The sequence below is a fragment of the Chiloscyllium punctatum genome, chromosome 16 (assembly GCF_047496795.1).
Source record: "Chiloscyllium punctatum isolate Juve2018m chromosome 16, sChiPun1.3, whole genome shotgun sequence".
Classification (NCBI taxonomy): Eukaryota; Metazoa; Chordata; class Chondrichthyes; order Orectolobiformes; family Hemiscylliidae; genus Chiloscyllium; species Chiloscyllium punctatum.
The window spans coordinates 18,270,940-18,285,666 of record NC_092754.1 but is presented as its reverse complement, the minus strand read 5'-3'; the positions used below and the strand labels follow the sequence as shown (position 1 = coordinate 18,285,666).

At 39.4% G+C, this 14,727-nt stretch overlaps 1 protein-coding gene across 11 annotated transcripts in view; it reads left to right on the top strand.

Annotated features, from left to right (window-relative positions):
- Nucleotides 1-13,699, top strand: part of kcnab2a (potassium voltage-gated channel subfamily A regulatory beta subunit 2a) — a 268,478-nt gene extending 254,779 nt beyond the window's left edge. For all 11 annotated transcript variants that reach the window (XM_072586348.1, XM_072586346.1, XM_072586347.1 and 8 more), the window contains 4 exons: nucleotides 788-882; nucleotides 1,688-1,808; nucleotides 4,092-4,180; nucleotides 12,292-13,699. In XM_072586348.1, the coding sequence (XP_072442449.1) occupies nucleotides 788-882; nucleotides 1,688-1,808; nucleotides 4,092-4,180; nucleotides 12,292-12,381 (395 nt within the window). In that variant the 3' untranslated portion in view covers nucleotides 12,382-13,699. The remainder of the gene's footprint in view (nucleotides 1-787; nucleotides 883-1,687; nucleotides 1,809-4,091; nucleotides 4,181-12,291) is intronic.
- Nucleotides 13,700-14,727: the final 1,028 nt, after the last annotated feature.

Below are 14,727 nucleotides of genomic sequence, written 5' to 3'. Positions count from 1 at the left end.
AGGTGAAAAGGATCTGATAGTGCTTCATGTGATCCAGGAGAAAGTGAGGACTGCAGATCAGAGTCGAGAGTGTGATGCTGGAAAAGCACAGCCGGTCAGGCAGCATCCAAGGAGCCAGAGAATCAACATTTCAGGCATAAGCCCTTCATCAGGAATGTGGCTTGTGGGTCAGGGCTGAGAGAGAAATCGGAGAGGGGTGGGGTTGGTGGAGAGATAAACGGGATGGGGATGGGGTTACCCCCCCCCTCCCATTTATCTCTCAGCCCCGACCCTCAATCCTCATTCCTGATGAAGGGCTTATGCCGAAACGTCGATTCTCCTGCTCCCTGGATGCTGCCTCTGTGTTTTTCCAGCACCACTTTGTGTGATCCTGCCAGGTTTGGCAGTTAATCATTTAACCTGTTGTCCTCAAAATCCCTTCAAGCCTGCATCCTTTGGACTTATGGGAGTGGAGGTGAGGGCCATGCCAGGGATCAACTACAGAAATGGCAGAAAATACAATATTTTTAATGGGAATGATTGCTTCAAAAGTAGCAGTGAGGTTTGCAGTTGAGTAGATCCATAGCTGCAAAATATTTTATTAATAGTCAAATTCTAGGTGGTGGAGGGAGTTGGCTTTAGAATTTGAAAGTGCAGCTGTTTTGTTTTGTTCAAGAGTGAAAACACCCAATTTCTGCCCTAGTTCTGATGACATTACTGGATGGCTGCTTCCCAAGCGGCAACATTTGCTCCAGTGCATTACCCAACCACAAACTAACCTTTCTGCTTTTATTACTTTTTGTTGAAGGTGTTGGTGCAATGACATGGTCCCCTTTGGCCTGTGGTATTATTTCTGGTAAATATGACGCTGGGGTTCCTCCTTACTCGAGAGCTTCCTTAAAGGTACAGTAGGAAAATCTTGGTATTGCTTTTTTTTGTTATGTTTGTTATATAAGCATCATAGGCCAGGCAGTTTTTATTGCTTGTTCTTGACAAATGTTGGTGAGTGGCCCTTGTTGAACTGCCGGGGGGGTAAGTATACCACTGTGCTATTGATAAAGGGAATTTCAGGATTTTGACCAGTTCATTGCTATAAACCTACAGTGTAAGTCATTTGTAATACTATTATTGTTACTGTAGTTGAGATACATTTTATCAAAATAAAATTGGTGTGAAATATATGACCATCCCCATCTGTATTCAGGTTATTTTGATATTGATAAGCTGTTCTAATAATTGTAGTGAATATGTTTGGTCAAACAAGTTTTTACTGTAATTTGAAGTTAATTCACGAATGACTAGTTGTTTTAGTTTTCTCACTTATAAGATTTTAGATTAAAATCAAAGCATTTTCCTTTCAGTGAAATAAAGTTTCAAATTAAAATTGATTATATTTCAAGATATGTAAAATAAATGTAAGAGTTGAAACAACTGGAATGTTCTAAGTTAAACAGTAATCGCCACACTTATAAAGAAATGTAAAGTTTTATCAACTGGCTTGAAATGTCAGTTGAATATATTCAAAGACTGTTACTAACAATACTACTTTAAAGTCACCCTCACCATAGACAGTATTGATCTATTGATCAATTGAGAGAGGGTGAGATTGGGATAACTGTTTAAGTTTCCACCTCTTGATGAACTGTCTTGCCAACTCCAGCTGCTAGCTTTGAGAATAAACTTAAACTGAGTTACTATATAATTACAGGGTTACCAGTGGTTGAAGGATAAGATTCTAACTGAGGAAGGCAGACGACAGCAAGGAAAACTAAAAGAACTGCAGGGTATTGCAGAGCGACTGAGCTGCACCCTACCTCAGTTAGCAATAGGTAAGGATTTAATATTGTTATCTGGAAATTGAGAAAACTGATTGTTGTTCTTAGCAATCTAGAGCTACAGTTCTTCTTTTATGACTTTGTGACACCACATCATTTTAATGTCCTGTGTCAGGCATTCCTTCACCGGTTCACCTTTTGGAAGCACAGGTAAAGAAATTAGGGCACGCAATGAATGTAATTTTCCGATCACTGAGATTAATGGATATAAAGTTAGATGCAACCCATTCTAACTTCAAGTGTGCAATGCTATGGAATGACACTCCCCATTGGAACACTGATTCAGAATTTGCTGTTGCATTCTGCAACAATTTTTAGAAGCTTTTATTGTCATTTGGTGAAGTCCGTCCATAATTGTAGATGATCCAGTTTTCTCAATTGAAAAATTTTAGATCTAAATCTATCTTTGAATGAAATACTAGATACTTCACTGAGCTAGGTGAGATCATGTTAAAGGAGCATTACCTCACATTGAAATTCAGTCCAGATTCAGACCTTTAAAAAAATTTTAGCAGCCAAGTACAATACCTTTGACATTAAATAACATCCCAAGGTGCGAGAGTCATCAGGAAAAATGGAGGCCAAGCCAAAGAATGCAAGATAAGGATTAACCAAAAGCTAAGCTAAGCTAACAAGGTAATTTTTGAGGGGAAATCTAAGGACATATAAGTGAAGAGCAGAGAAGCTTATACAAGCAATTTCAGAGCATTGGGTGCAGGCAACTGAGAACGTAGTGCTTGTGGTGGGGCAGAGGAAAGCAAGGAATTTTAAGAAGTCTGTATCAAAGAAGCAATGTGTTCGTAGAGTTAAGAGTGAACCATAGGAATATTTAAGTATAATGCCGAGAATTTTATAATTTGAGATATTAGGAACCTATGCCAGAATAAGTTACTGAAGTGCAAAGTGATGGGTGAGTGACACTTGGGAATAGGAGAGGTCGCAGTTTAGGATGATATAGTGTGGAAGATGGAAGCCAGTTAGCAGATCATTGGAGTAATTGAATTCAGGAGTAATAGAGGGTTGAATGAGAGTTTCCACAGCAAGTAGGCTAAGACGGAGCAGTCGAAGATGATTTTATGTAAGTACAAGTAGGCAGCCTTTGTAATGAGAGATATGAGATCAGAAACTTGACTTGAGCTCAAGTATGATGCCGAGAGTTTAGTTTAGCCTGAGACTGTGGCCATAGTGAAATATGATCGCTAGGTTACAGTGTGGGCAGTGGTGAAATACTGTTTCAGACTGCCCTGCTATCCTGACATTCTTAAATTTTAAAATGTGATCGAGACTTAAAACTGTTTAATCACAGATAGTTGAGTATTCCTCCATGGTTTTAATCCAGAGGATTTTTGCATTTAATAGTAAAACTTTTAAAGTTATGTTGTTTACAGGTATCAACATCTGTACTTAAGAGTAGAAAAGAAGCGAAGCACCTCCAAGACCAAAGCCTTCTCAATTTATATTAGTGGAAATTGTAACAATACATTAAAACCAAAAAGCATTTGTTGTGGGAAGACTCAAATCCCAGATTTGATCTTCAAAGGCTGAGAGAAGTGCCTATATAGATGAATATGTGTCGATGCTTCTCTCTCCCTCCCTTCTCTGGGTGAACGTTACAGTCTCTGTTATTCTTGTCCAGCACTTGATATATCAATAGTAAATTCTTCTTTGCTATTTAACAGGATCAACTGATGCTCATCCATTTGTCGTACTTCTCTGTGCTGTCAAATATACCTAGATGCAAAATGACTGTAATTGAAACTACCAGAAGCAAAATTTGTGGTTAATACAATTCAAAGAAACATTGCACAATAAGTCCTCGGTTAATATTACATTCATGAAACAATATTAAATGTATCAGTTTCCAAAACCTTTTTTAGTTAGGTTCTATAGAATTTTCTCATCGAGGTAATCATTGTACACTATAAATTTAAGCACTACCCATTAGTAAATTACTACATTCCTAAACAAAATACTTCTTAAAATATATCCATCCCTCTTGTTTGCCACAAGCCCTGTCCTTACAGGCTTCCGATTTTAATTTGTCAATATGTGATTGAAATGTTAGTAGAAGTGATGCATATTTTCCACTGCTTCAAACAGCTGTTCTTGAGATCAGTGTCTAATGTTCCAGGTCACATTGAAGGCAGGGACATTATTTCTTTTGTGCTGTTAGGTGATACTGGGCATACATAACGTGGACCTACTTCTGACAATAGATACTAAATGTAATAGTATATACAGCATTTGTATTCTGATAATCTCATGTTTATCTTACAGCCTGGTGTTTAAGGAATGAGGGAGTTAGTTCTGTATTAGTGGGAGCCTCGAACACTGAGCAACTTCTGGAAAACATTGGAGCAATACAGGTTAGTATCACCATTTAAGTCAAGCAATTGTTGGCCTCAAAGACTACAGGAATGTATATACCTTGCTTTTGGCTGTTGAGCAAAATGTACACATTTTGCTCATAAATTTATATTGTTTTCTGCAGACAAATGTGTGGGTCCAAAATACTGTGTCATGAAATACTGTACAATGTCAGTATTAAGGACACCCACCCAAAACTGGAGAGGAGGAATTCATTTGTTTTGGTCTACTTTGTAATCCATAGATAGGATGAAGAAAGTAGTTCTGTGAAGGAAGTATGAGTAGCTAAAACAATCCACAAATATATGAATCTATTGATTGCATGGCTTCAGTCTTGATATGAAAAAGATTCACATTCTCATAACAAAATGGCTGAGTTAGTAGCTCAAATAGAAACAAATATAATAGCCATTTCAAAGTCAAGGTTAGAAACTGTTCATGAGCTGGGACTTGAATATTCAAAGGTATTTGACATTTCAAAAAGGACAGAAACAAAAGAGAATACAGGTTAATGAAAGATCTCATCTGTAGTGTGTGAATTGATCTTGCTTCCAGTTGGTAGAGATAAGAAATTGGTAAAGAAAGATGTTACTGGTGAAAGTGATTTGTAAGCCGAAAAATAGTAGCTACACTTTAGGATAGACTATAAGTGAAAAAATAACTAGCTGTAGAAGATAATATTATTTCTGTATGTATTAGACGAATCTAATGGGGAAAGAATGTAGCCTAAGGATGAGTTCATGAGTATATTCCAAACAGTTCCTCAAAACAGTACATTCTGGAACCAACCAGACTATTTTAGACTTTGTAGTATGTAATTAAACTGTTTATTAATGACCTCATAATAAAGGATCCTCATGTTAAGAGTGAATGTAATGTGTGCAAGTTTTCATTTAGTTTGAGGACAAGAAATTTGTGTTGAAAGGTAGTGTCTGAAGATTTAAGGAAAGGCAGTTGTAAGGATAGGAAGTCTCTAATGGCTGAAATAGGTTAGAAATAAGGCAGAGCAAGCACAGGCTGGGTCCCAGAGCAGAGAGTAGAGCGGGTCACGGCTGGAACAGGAACCACAGCAGAGCGCTATGGCTGAGTGAGGGCGGCTGAATCCTGGAGCGGCAGTGTCCTGGATGGGGGCCAGCATATGGAGGCAGTGTGGCCTTGTGTTCTGAAGCCAGGTGGGCACGGACTTAGGTCTAGGACTAGAATTTGAGTACTTTATAATGACTTATCATCATTCTGGACTAAAACACTGGATTCCCATGCTAATCTATATTTTTTACTATTTCAATTCTGTGACAACACCTAAGTATCTGTACCTAGACAGCCTGTACCTAAGATGGCTTACACACTTCTCACTGCATTCATTTGAGTGCCTGTGACAATAAAGGCTATTCTGTTCTATTCTTTAGTAGTTAGCCATTTTTGCTGCTTTTAAAAATGTTGCTAAAACTTCTGAACTGCCACTAATCTTTCCAGCATTGTTTATCTTTTCTTTCAATGTGATACCTTCCTTAAAGTCTTTAGTTAGCCAAAGAATTCCGAAATATCTCAAATGTTGGCTGCCACTTCTCCAGTCTCAGCCAGCGAATCCGTCCATGTTCACTCTGCCACCACTCTGGGTCTCAGCCCATGCTTACTCTGATCCTGTTCTGGGACTCAGCCAGCGAATCCGCCCGTGTTCACTCTGCCACTACTCTGGGACTTGGCCCACCCAGGATCCAGCTGCGAATCATCTCCCTTCATCTCGCCTCCATTCTCTGGGTAGGGTCAGGTAGTTTAAGAAGTTGAAAGTTGCAGGGAAGTGGGGAGCAAAAAACAATGCTGCAAAGAGGTGAAAAGAAAAAGGAAAAGAAACTGTGGAGCAGAGGAACTCCACATGGAGTGTTTTAGTCACCTGCTATCTTGCCTTCAGAGAGGAGAGAAAACTACATCAAAAGGAAGAGAGAAGGCAAAGTGGACGTAGGCCCCTTAGAGAAAGTGAGGACTGCAGATGCTGGAGATCAGAGCTGAAAAATGTGTTGCTGGAAAAGCACAGCAGGTCAGGCAGCATCCAAGGAGCAGGAGAATCAACGTTTCGGGCATAAGCCCTGAAGAAGGGCTTATGCCCGAAACATCGATTCTCCTGCTCCTTGGATGCTGCCTGATCTGCTGCGCTTTTCCAGTAACACATTTTTCAGTGTAGACCCCTTCGAGAATGAGGCTGGGGAAATGATAATGGGAAACCAAGAAATGCAAAGAAACTGAATAAATCTTTGTACCAGTCTTCACAGTAGAGAATACTAATAGTATTCCAAAATTACTAAACATTCAAGGGGTAAAAAGACAGGCAATAAGTACAAGAACTATCACTCCCAGGAAAAGGTGCTAGAGAAACTAATGAGGCTAAAGTCCAATAAGTCCCCTGGATCTGATGGGATGCATCCAGAATATGAAAAGAAATACGTACAGAGATAGAGGATGCAAAGATTGTTATCTTCCACAAATCTTTAAATTCTGGAAAAGTCCCAGAGGAAAACATCAGTATAACACCTTTACAGCTTTGATTTGGGGAACCTTGTTTGTGAATCAGAGCTAGAATCAAGGTTCAGCAAGTATTGGGAAAGGCAAATGAAATATTGGCCTTTATTTCAAAGCAAATGAAATATAAAAGTAAGAAAGTTGGCTAAAAGTGTCCAAAGCACTAGTCAGAGCACAGCTGGAAGATAGTGAACTGTTCTGGAGGCAGTCCAAAGAAGGCTTACTAGGTTGATATCAGGTATGTAAGGACTGTTTTATTAGGAGGGTTTGAGCCTGTACTCGATATATTGGAGAATGACCTTATTGTAGCATACAAGATTGTTAGAGGAAGATATGAAAAAGCTGTTTCCTCTTGTGGGAAGAGTCTCGGGCCAGAGGATGCATATTTAAAACTGAGGTAAGGAAGGATTTCTTGTCTTGAGAATTATGAATCTTTGGAATTCTTTACCACTGAGTATAGTTGAAGCTGGAACATTTAAATATATTCAAAGTTGAGATAGACAAATTTTTAATTATTAAGAGGATCGAGAGTTATGGGCAAAAGGCAGGCAAGTGGATTATCAGAGCAGCCATGATCTCATTGAATTTTGGAGTAGACTCAATGGATTGAACTGCTCATATGTCTTATAGTGGTCATTGAGAGTCATTATAAGAATGCGATAGAAGATTGGTTAGTGAACAGGAAACAGTGTCAGATGGTTCACTATCAAATTGGAAAACTGCAGTTTGTGCCACAGTGACTACCTCTGAGGCCTCAACTATTTACAATCTGTCTTCTAATCAGATTTGCTTATGATAGAAATCTCAGTAGGAAAGCAGAATGCAAGACAAATACGTAAATTCTGCAAAGGGATTTTGTGTATGTTTTATATTCAGTGAGCGGGCAAACTATTGATAGATGGAGTACAGTGTTAGAAAATGTGAAGTCATCCACTTCAGCTGGTAGATTAAATAAAACAGAATATTACTTAAATAGAGAGCAACTGCGAAAATGTTGCAGTGCAGAATGTTCTGCATGGCTTTGTACATGAATCCCAGAATGTTAGCATGCAGGCACAACAAATAATTAGGAAATCAATTGGAATGTTGCTCTTTATAAAAATAGAGATGTCTTGCTACAGCTGTGCAGCTCTTTGGTGAAAATGTACCTGAATCCTTTGCAAAGTTTTGATGGTCTTACTTAATGAAGAAGACATTTGAATTGGAAGCAGTTCAGAGAATGTTCACTATTCTAATCTCTGGAATGAAAGGGTTGTCTTATGACGATAAGTTGAGCAGGTTGGGCTTATACTCATTGGATTTAGAATAATGAAAGGTAATCTTATTGCTTTGGTTTTAGATTGGTGAGACCATATCTTGAATAGTGTGTGCATTTTGGTCTCCTTGTTTAAGGAGGAAATGCATTGGAAATGATTCAGAAGAGGTTTACTAGATTGATTAGATTAGATTACTTACAGTGTGGAAACAGGCCCTTCAGCCCAACAAGTCCACACCGCCCCGCCGAAGCGCAACCCACCCATACCCCTACATCTACCCCTTACCTCACACTACGGGCAATTTAGCATGGCCAATTCACCTGACCTGCACATCTTTGGACTGTGGGAGGAAACCGGAGCACCCGGAGGAAACCCACGCAGACACGGGGAGAATGTGCAAACTCCACATAGTCAGTCGCCTGAGGCAGGAATTGAACCCAGGTCTCTGGTGCTATGAGGCAGCAGTGCTAACCACTGTGCCACCGTGCCGCCCTAACTTTGAATGAACTTGATACTTTGAATGAACAGATTGTCTGTCTGACCAGAAAAGGTTGGCCAGGTGGGTGCTGATTTTTATCAAAATGAGGTACTTGATTGAAGTTTTTAAGAACCTGAATTGTTCTGACATAGTGGACATGAATGAGTCCAGAACTAGGCGACACTTTTAAAATTAGGGGCCTCCCTTTTAGTTACGCAGTATAGATAGTTGGTGATTTATAAGTAATTTTATTGAGTTAGTCAAGACGCAGTAGTTTGGATATGACATTTTTTTAATAAGGTAAAGAGGAATATAAAACCATGACAATTGGGGATGTTTACTGATACCAGGGAACAAGAAAGCTATGAGCATAGATTGTATTGATCCTGTTAAAGTGGTAGGGGCAGCACCCTGCTCTCTAGCTGAGGTGATAGTGAACTCCTCCTTTGGTCTTCCTCTTTTTCTGCTTTGTCTTCCATTTGCCTGATGAAGGCTACTCTCTGGGGATTACCCAGTGACAACCTGCTGCCCTCAAGGTCTGCTTGATGAAAACTTCCCTCTGTCTGCGAGCAGTTATTGTTAGATTGTACTTCTAGGAGTGGGTGGTTTACACTGTGTCAATCAATTGTCAGAACACTTCTATCCAATGGCATGGAACAGCTCTTGTCCCTTTTCCCACCTCCATTTAAAAGTTAGTTTTCATTCTTTCTAAGAAAAAAATCATCTTATTTTCAAAAGCAATAAGATGCATTTGGTGGCTTTGATGTTAGTTCAGTGTGCAGCATGACATCTGTGGACATCACAATTTTCCTTTCGTTATTCTATACTAGAATTTTGGGAAGTTAAAAGTTACTACTTTAATTGCTGTTAATTGCAGTGTTATACTATGCAGTAAATACTAAGAAAATCCCATTTTTAAAGGATCCAAATATCCAACAGCACACAGGTAAGGCATTTTTCTTTTCTTAAAGGTTTGTGCACCTTTGGAAGTCTGTCTCAGATGGCAATTGAGATGGAGTCATTGAATATCTTTTAACACAGGTAGATAGATTCTCGTTAGGCTAGGGAATCACAGTTATCAAGGCATGATGGGAATCTGGAATTTAAACACAAACAGATGAACTATCTTATTGGAGCTGGCTTGTAGGAGTGAATAGGAGAAAGTGAGGACTGCAGATGCTGGAGATCAGAGCTGAATATATGTTGCTGGAAAAGCGCAGCAGGTCAGGCAGCATCCAAAGAGCAGGAGAATCGACATTTCGGGCATGAGCCCTGATTCTCCTGCTCCTTGGATGCTGCCTGACCTGCTGCGCTTTTCCAGCACCATATTTTCAGCCTTGTAGGAGTGAATAGCCCACCTCTACTCCTAATTCATATGTTTGCATAAACATTTAAGTTTTGGAGGAGAGTTGTCAGGGTAAATTCTGGGTGGATGTTCCTTGTGGGTGCATCTACTAAGAGACACAGTTTAAAAATGAGGTTTCTGATTTCGACCATGAGGGAGAGAAGCATTAGGTCATTTGGCCCCACTGAGTCTGCATCACCATTTGGTCATGGCTGATGTGTTTCTTAAAGCCATTCTCCTGCATTCTCCCCATAATCCTTGATCCCTTTACTAATCAAGAACTTAGCTATCTCTGCCTTAAATCCACTCAATGTCTTAGCCACCAGAGCCTTCTGTAGCAAGGAGTGCCACAGATTCACCGTCCTCTGGTTGAAGAAATTCTCCTCATCTCTGTTCTAAAGGGTTATCCCTTCATTGTGAGGCTTCCCTTGGTTCCTAGTCTCTCCTACTTGTGGAAACATTTTCTCCTCATCCACTCTATCCAGACACCTCAGTATCTGTATGTTTCAATGAGATCCTTCCACATCCTTCTAAATTCCATTGAGTACAGACCCAGAGACTTCAACAGCTCTTCATATGATCAGCATTTCCTTCCCAAGATACAGGGCCTAAAATTCCTCACAATATTCCAAATGCAGTCTGGCCAGAGCCTTATTCTCAGCCGTACGTCCCTGTTCTTGTATTCTTGTCTTCTCAAATGAATGTTAACATTGCATTTGCCTTCCTAACTGCAAACTGAAACTACAACTTAACCTTAAGAGAATACTGAACTAGAACTATTCCTAAGTCCCTTTGTTCTTAAGATTTCCACATTCTTTCCCCATTTGGAACATAGTCTACACTGCTTCTTCCTACCAAATTCACAAGTTTTATTTCATCTGCCACTTCTTAATCCACTCTCCCATTCTGTCCAGGTCATTCTGCAACCTGCCTGCCTCCTCAACACTGCCTGTCCCTCCACCTTTCTTGGTGTCATCTACAAACTTAGCAGCAGTGTTATCTTTTCCTTCGTCCAGGTCATTAATGTATAATATGAATAGTTGTTCCAACACTGACCCCTGCGGAACCCTGCTAGTCACTGGCTGTCATTCCTGAAAAAGACCCCTTTATCCCCACTGTGTGCCTTCTACCAGTCAGCCAACCCTGTGTCCAAGTCAGTATGTTGCCCCTAATGCTTAACTCTTATCTTATTTAGCAGCATCCTGTGTGGCACCTTGTCAAAGGTCTTCTAGAAATCTAAACAGATTGCATCCATTGGCTCTCCTTTGTCTCACTTGCTCGTTTACAATAGTGAAGAGAATTTCTTCTCTGAGAGTTGTTAGTCTTTGGAATTCCTTTCCAGTGTGTACAGGAGAAGCTGGTTCATTGAATGTATTCATGTTTGATTTGGATTTTCCATCAAGGAGGATTGTTGGACTAGGGGAGAGAATAGGCAGCAAAGCGAGAACTAAGGCCATAATCAGATTAATCATGATGGTCAAATGGCCTACTCTTTTTTTGTAAATGATCTTATCAAAAAACTGCATCGATACAGTTAACATATTTATAACGTACAAAAGTTGTATGACATTTATGGAAGACACAGATAATTTTGGTGATGGGCCCCGCTTAACCCGGAATGGTGCAAGTTTTCCCATTACTGGTACAGTTTAGAATCGTTCGGCCCAACAAGTCCACACTGACCCCTCCAAAGAGGAACCCACCCAGTCCCATTTCCCTCTCCTATTATCCGACATTTACCCCTGACTAATGCACCTAACCTGCACATCTTTGTATTGTGAGAGAAAACTGGAACACCCAGAGGAAGCCCACGCAGACACTTGGAGAAGGTGCAAACTCCACACAGACAGGCACCCAAGGTGGGAATTGAACCCGGGTACCTGGCGCTGTGAGACAGCAGTGCTAACCACTGAGATACTGTGCCACCCCTCATTGTCAACTGGAATACCAGCATGTCAGTTTGTTAACTAAAGACCAATTATGATTACATTTACAGTTGTCACTTGTCACAGGAACATCTAATTCTTTGTTGTCTTCCTCAGATTTTCTCCCTTGAATTTGTTTTTATTTCTTGTTCTCTCCTTTCCAACCTCGTGCCACCTCTTCCCCAATCTGCTTCCCCTATAGATGTTGCCTCCTTGCTAGGGGAAATTCTATCTCATTTAAAAAGACTCAACAGCCAACCCAATTTCCGTTCTCAGCCAACATTTACACCTGCAAACAGAGTTTGCTGGATCATTTTCCTCAGGAGTACAGACATTGTGGTATGCTTGAGATCAGGTCGTTCAACACAACAGATGACCTCACTGAGCCTTGTTGCATTCTGTTACATTAAATGTTGGTTTCCTTGTTCTGAAGGAAAGTTGATATTGGACCCCTACTATGGAGAGTTTTTGATTCCCCAACACGTAACACTTTCCTCCTAAATGGTGCCAAAATGAGAGTGAATGCTGTTTCAATGTGAAAGGCTTTGAGGTAAAATGAAATCAAGTATTATTATCTTATTCTTTTCCCCAGGTCCTTCCCAAGTTATCCTCATCAGTTGTGCATGAGATCGATGGTATCCTGGGAAACAAACCATACAGCAAAAAGGACTATCGATCTTAATGAGGGATTCAAATGGGCCTGGACTGTTATCTTTCAAAAATAATCTTCTTTGCCTGCTCAAGCTGTAACTGAAGTTAATACCAGTATGCTTCTGACGAAGGAATTAAACTTCCAGTTCCTGATGCTACAGAAAAGGATCAAACAAGAAAAAATATACCACAAACCAGTGCTAACAAAGCTAACTGGTTCAGTGGGCTGCCTGTTACCTTTGCTAAGTTTTTAAACTTTTTCTTTTCTTAATGCAAAAAATTACTGGATTAAAATTAACATCAGAGTTGGCTGGTCTTCCCTGTGATGAAAAACATTATTTTAATGAGGAGCTGTTGCTGGATAATGAGTCGTTTGATCATGAATATAAAGTATGGTACTCTGCTGGAGCCTGCAATTCATAGATTTGACTGTAATCTAATTGCTTCTTAGGAAACCTAATCAACTGAGGTTTTTTCCCCAAAAGTAGTATTGTGGGGTTCCAGATCTGCACACTTGTGTATATGTTATATACATGCGATTATATATATATATATATAAAAATATACATACATATAAATATGGGCCACGGGTTCAGTGGTGACCTTTCAAATGTCCACAGCTGTTAAAGTGTCAGAGATGCTGATTTGAAGAAAACATAAAAACGTAACAATATAACATAATCAGAGGCACTATTGAGCATTGTGTCCTGACAACCGGCTGTATATATGTGACAGTAACAGAGTTTGATTTTACTTGCAAAGAACTTGTAGGACTGTAGATTTAAAATGAGCAGTGGCTGTTGACTGATCTATGCATGAATCGATTATAATCAGGATCCGTGTGTATGTATATGCTGCTGATCATGTAAATGCTATGAATCCATGGGCTGTTTTGAAAAGATCATATTACAATAAAAAGATTAATATTGGATAGGTTGGGGTTTTGACATTCAAAGAACTATAGTAGACTTGAGTCCTGTTACCCTGTTATTTTTTATTCCTCCTTCTACCCTTTTACACCCACTGTGTGTGATAAGAAGCAACCTTTTTGCTGAAACGTTAAATCAAGCTCTAACCTGCCTGTTCAACTGCTTCAAATGTATGTTAAAGATCCAGTGGCGCTATTCTAAAAGGAGCAGGCGTTTCTTCTGGCACCTTGAGCAATATTCCTCCTTCAACCAAGTAGGTGTGAATGTACATCAATAAAACGTGCACGTTAGCTAGCTAGTTAACTTTTTTTTTGGAGCTCTTGTAATTGTAAAAATGACTGCCTCATTTACTCAAAAAATGTCTGCTATTTTGAAAAGATCCAAAAGGTATTTAAAATTCAATAAATACAATTTGTTTTAGCCATATTGATCATTTACACCTAATCAATTTAAGGTTCTTCCACATGTGACTGGAGAGTAAAGAGTAAAAGGTATCCTTTGCTAATTCCATCTAATAATGCAGCTTAATCCCTCTGGAAACCCATGCAGTTCTACTGAATCATGTGGCAGAATGATAATTTGAATTGTCCTTCAGTTAAGACATTTTACTTCATTTGCTTTCACCGTAGCCTTAATGGAAATCATCTTGGAAAATCTCAGCAGGTCTGGCAGCATCTGTAAGGAGAGAAAAGAGCTGACATTTCGAGTCTAACTGACCCTTTCTCAAAACTGACAAAGGGTCAGTTAGACTCGAAACATCAGCTCTTTTCTCTCCTTACAGATGCTACCAGACCTGCTGAGATTTTCCAGCATTTTCTCTTTTGGTTTCAGATTCCAGCATCCACAGTAATTTGCTTTTTTGAAAATCATCTTGTTTCTTCAAGCCTCCTTTTGTCCTCATCTCTGTGTTTTCCATCCATTTGATTTTTGTTCACCATCAGCTTCCCCATTATTGCTTTTGCTTACTTTTACTTCGCTTATAAAGTTTGTAATCTTTAGAGAAGTGAATTATTGGGTCAAAACATTAAAACAAGCTAAAATCACTGCAACACAGAAATTCTGGTTATCTTTCCCATTCCCTCCTTAAGCCTCAATTTTCCAGGGCATTAATCTTTTGTTGAGGTTTGGAATGATACAGCACAGAAGGTCAAACAATCCTTTGTATCTCTTTGGAACTGTCCAGTTAATTCCATTCTTCCTCTCTTTTAGCTTTAGGCCTATGATTTTTCCCTTTCAAATGTAAATCCGATTCACAGTTGAATTTGCTTCTACCACAGCCTCTACCCTAGCCCATGTTCTAAGGCACTGTCTTGGAGCACTCCATATCTTAAAGCTTCCTATGTGCAAAATAAAAGTTACTTCATGCTATCAACAGTTCTTTTGCCAATTAGTTTTAATCTGTATAATTCCATTTCACTGAAGCATTTTTCTTTTACTGTATGAAAAAC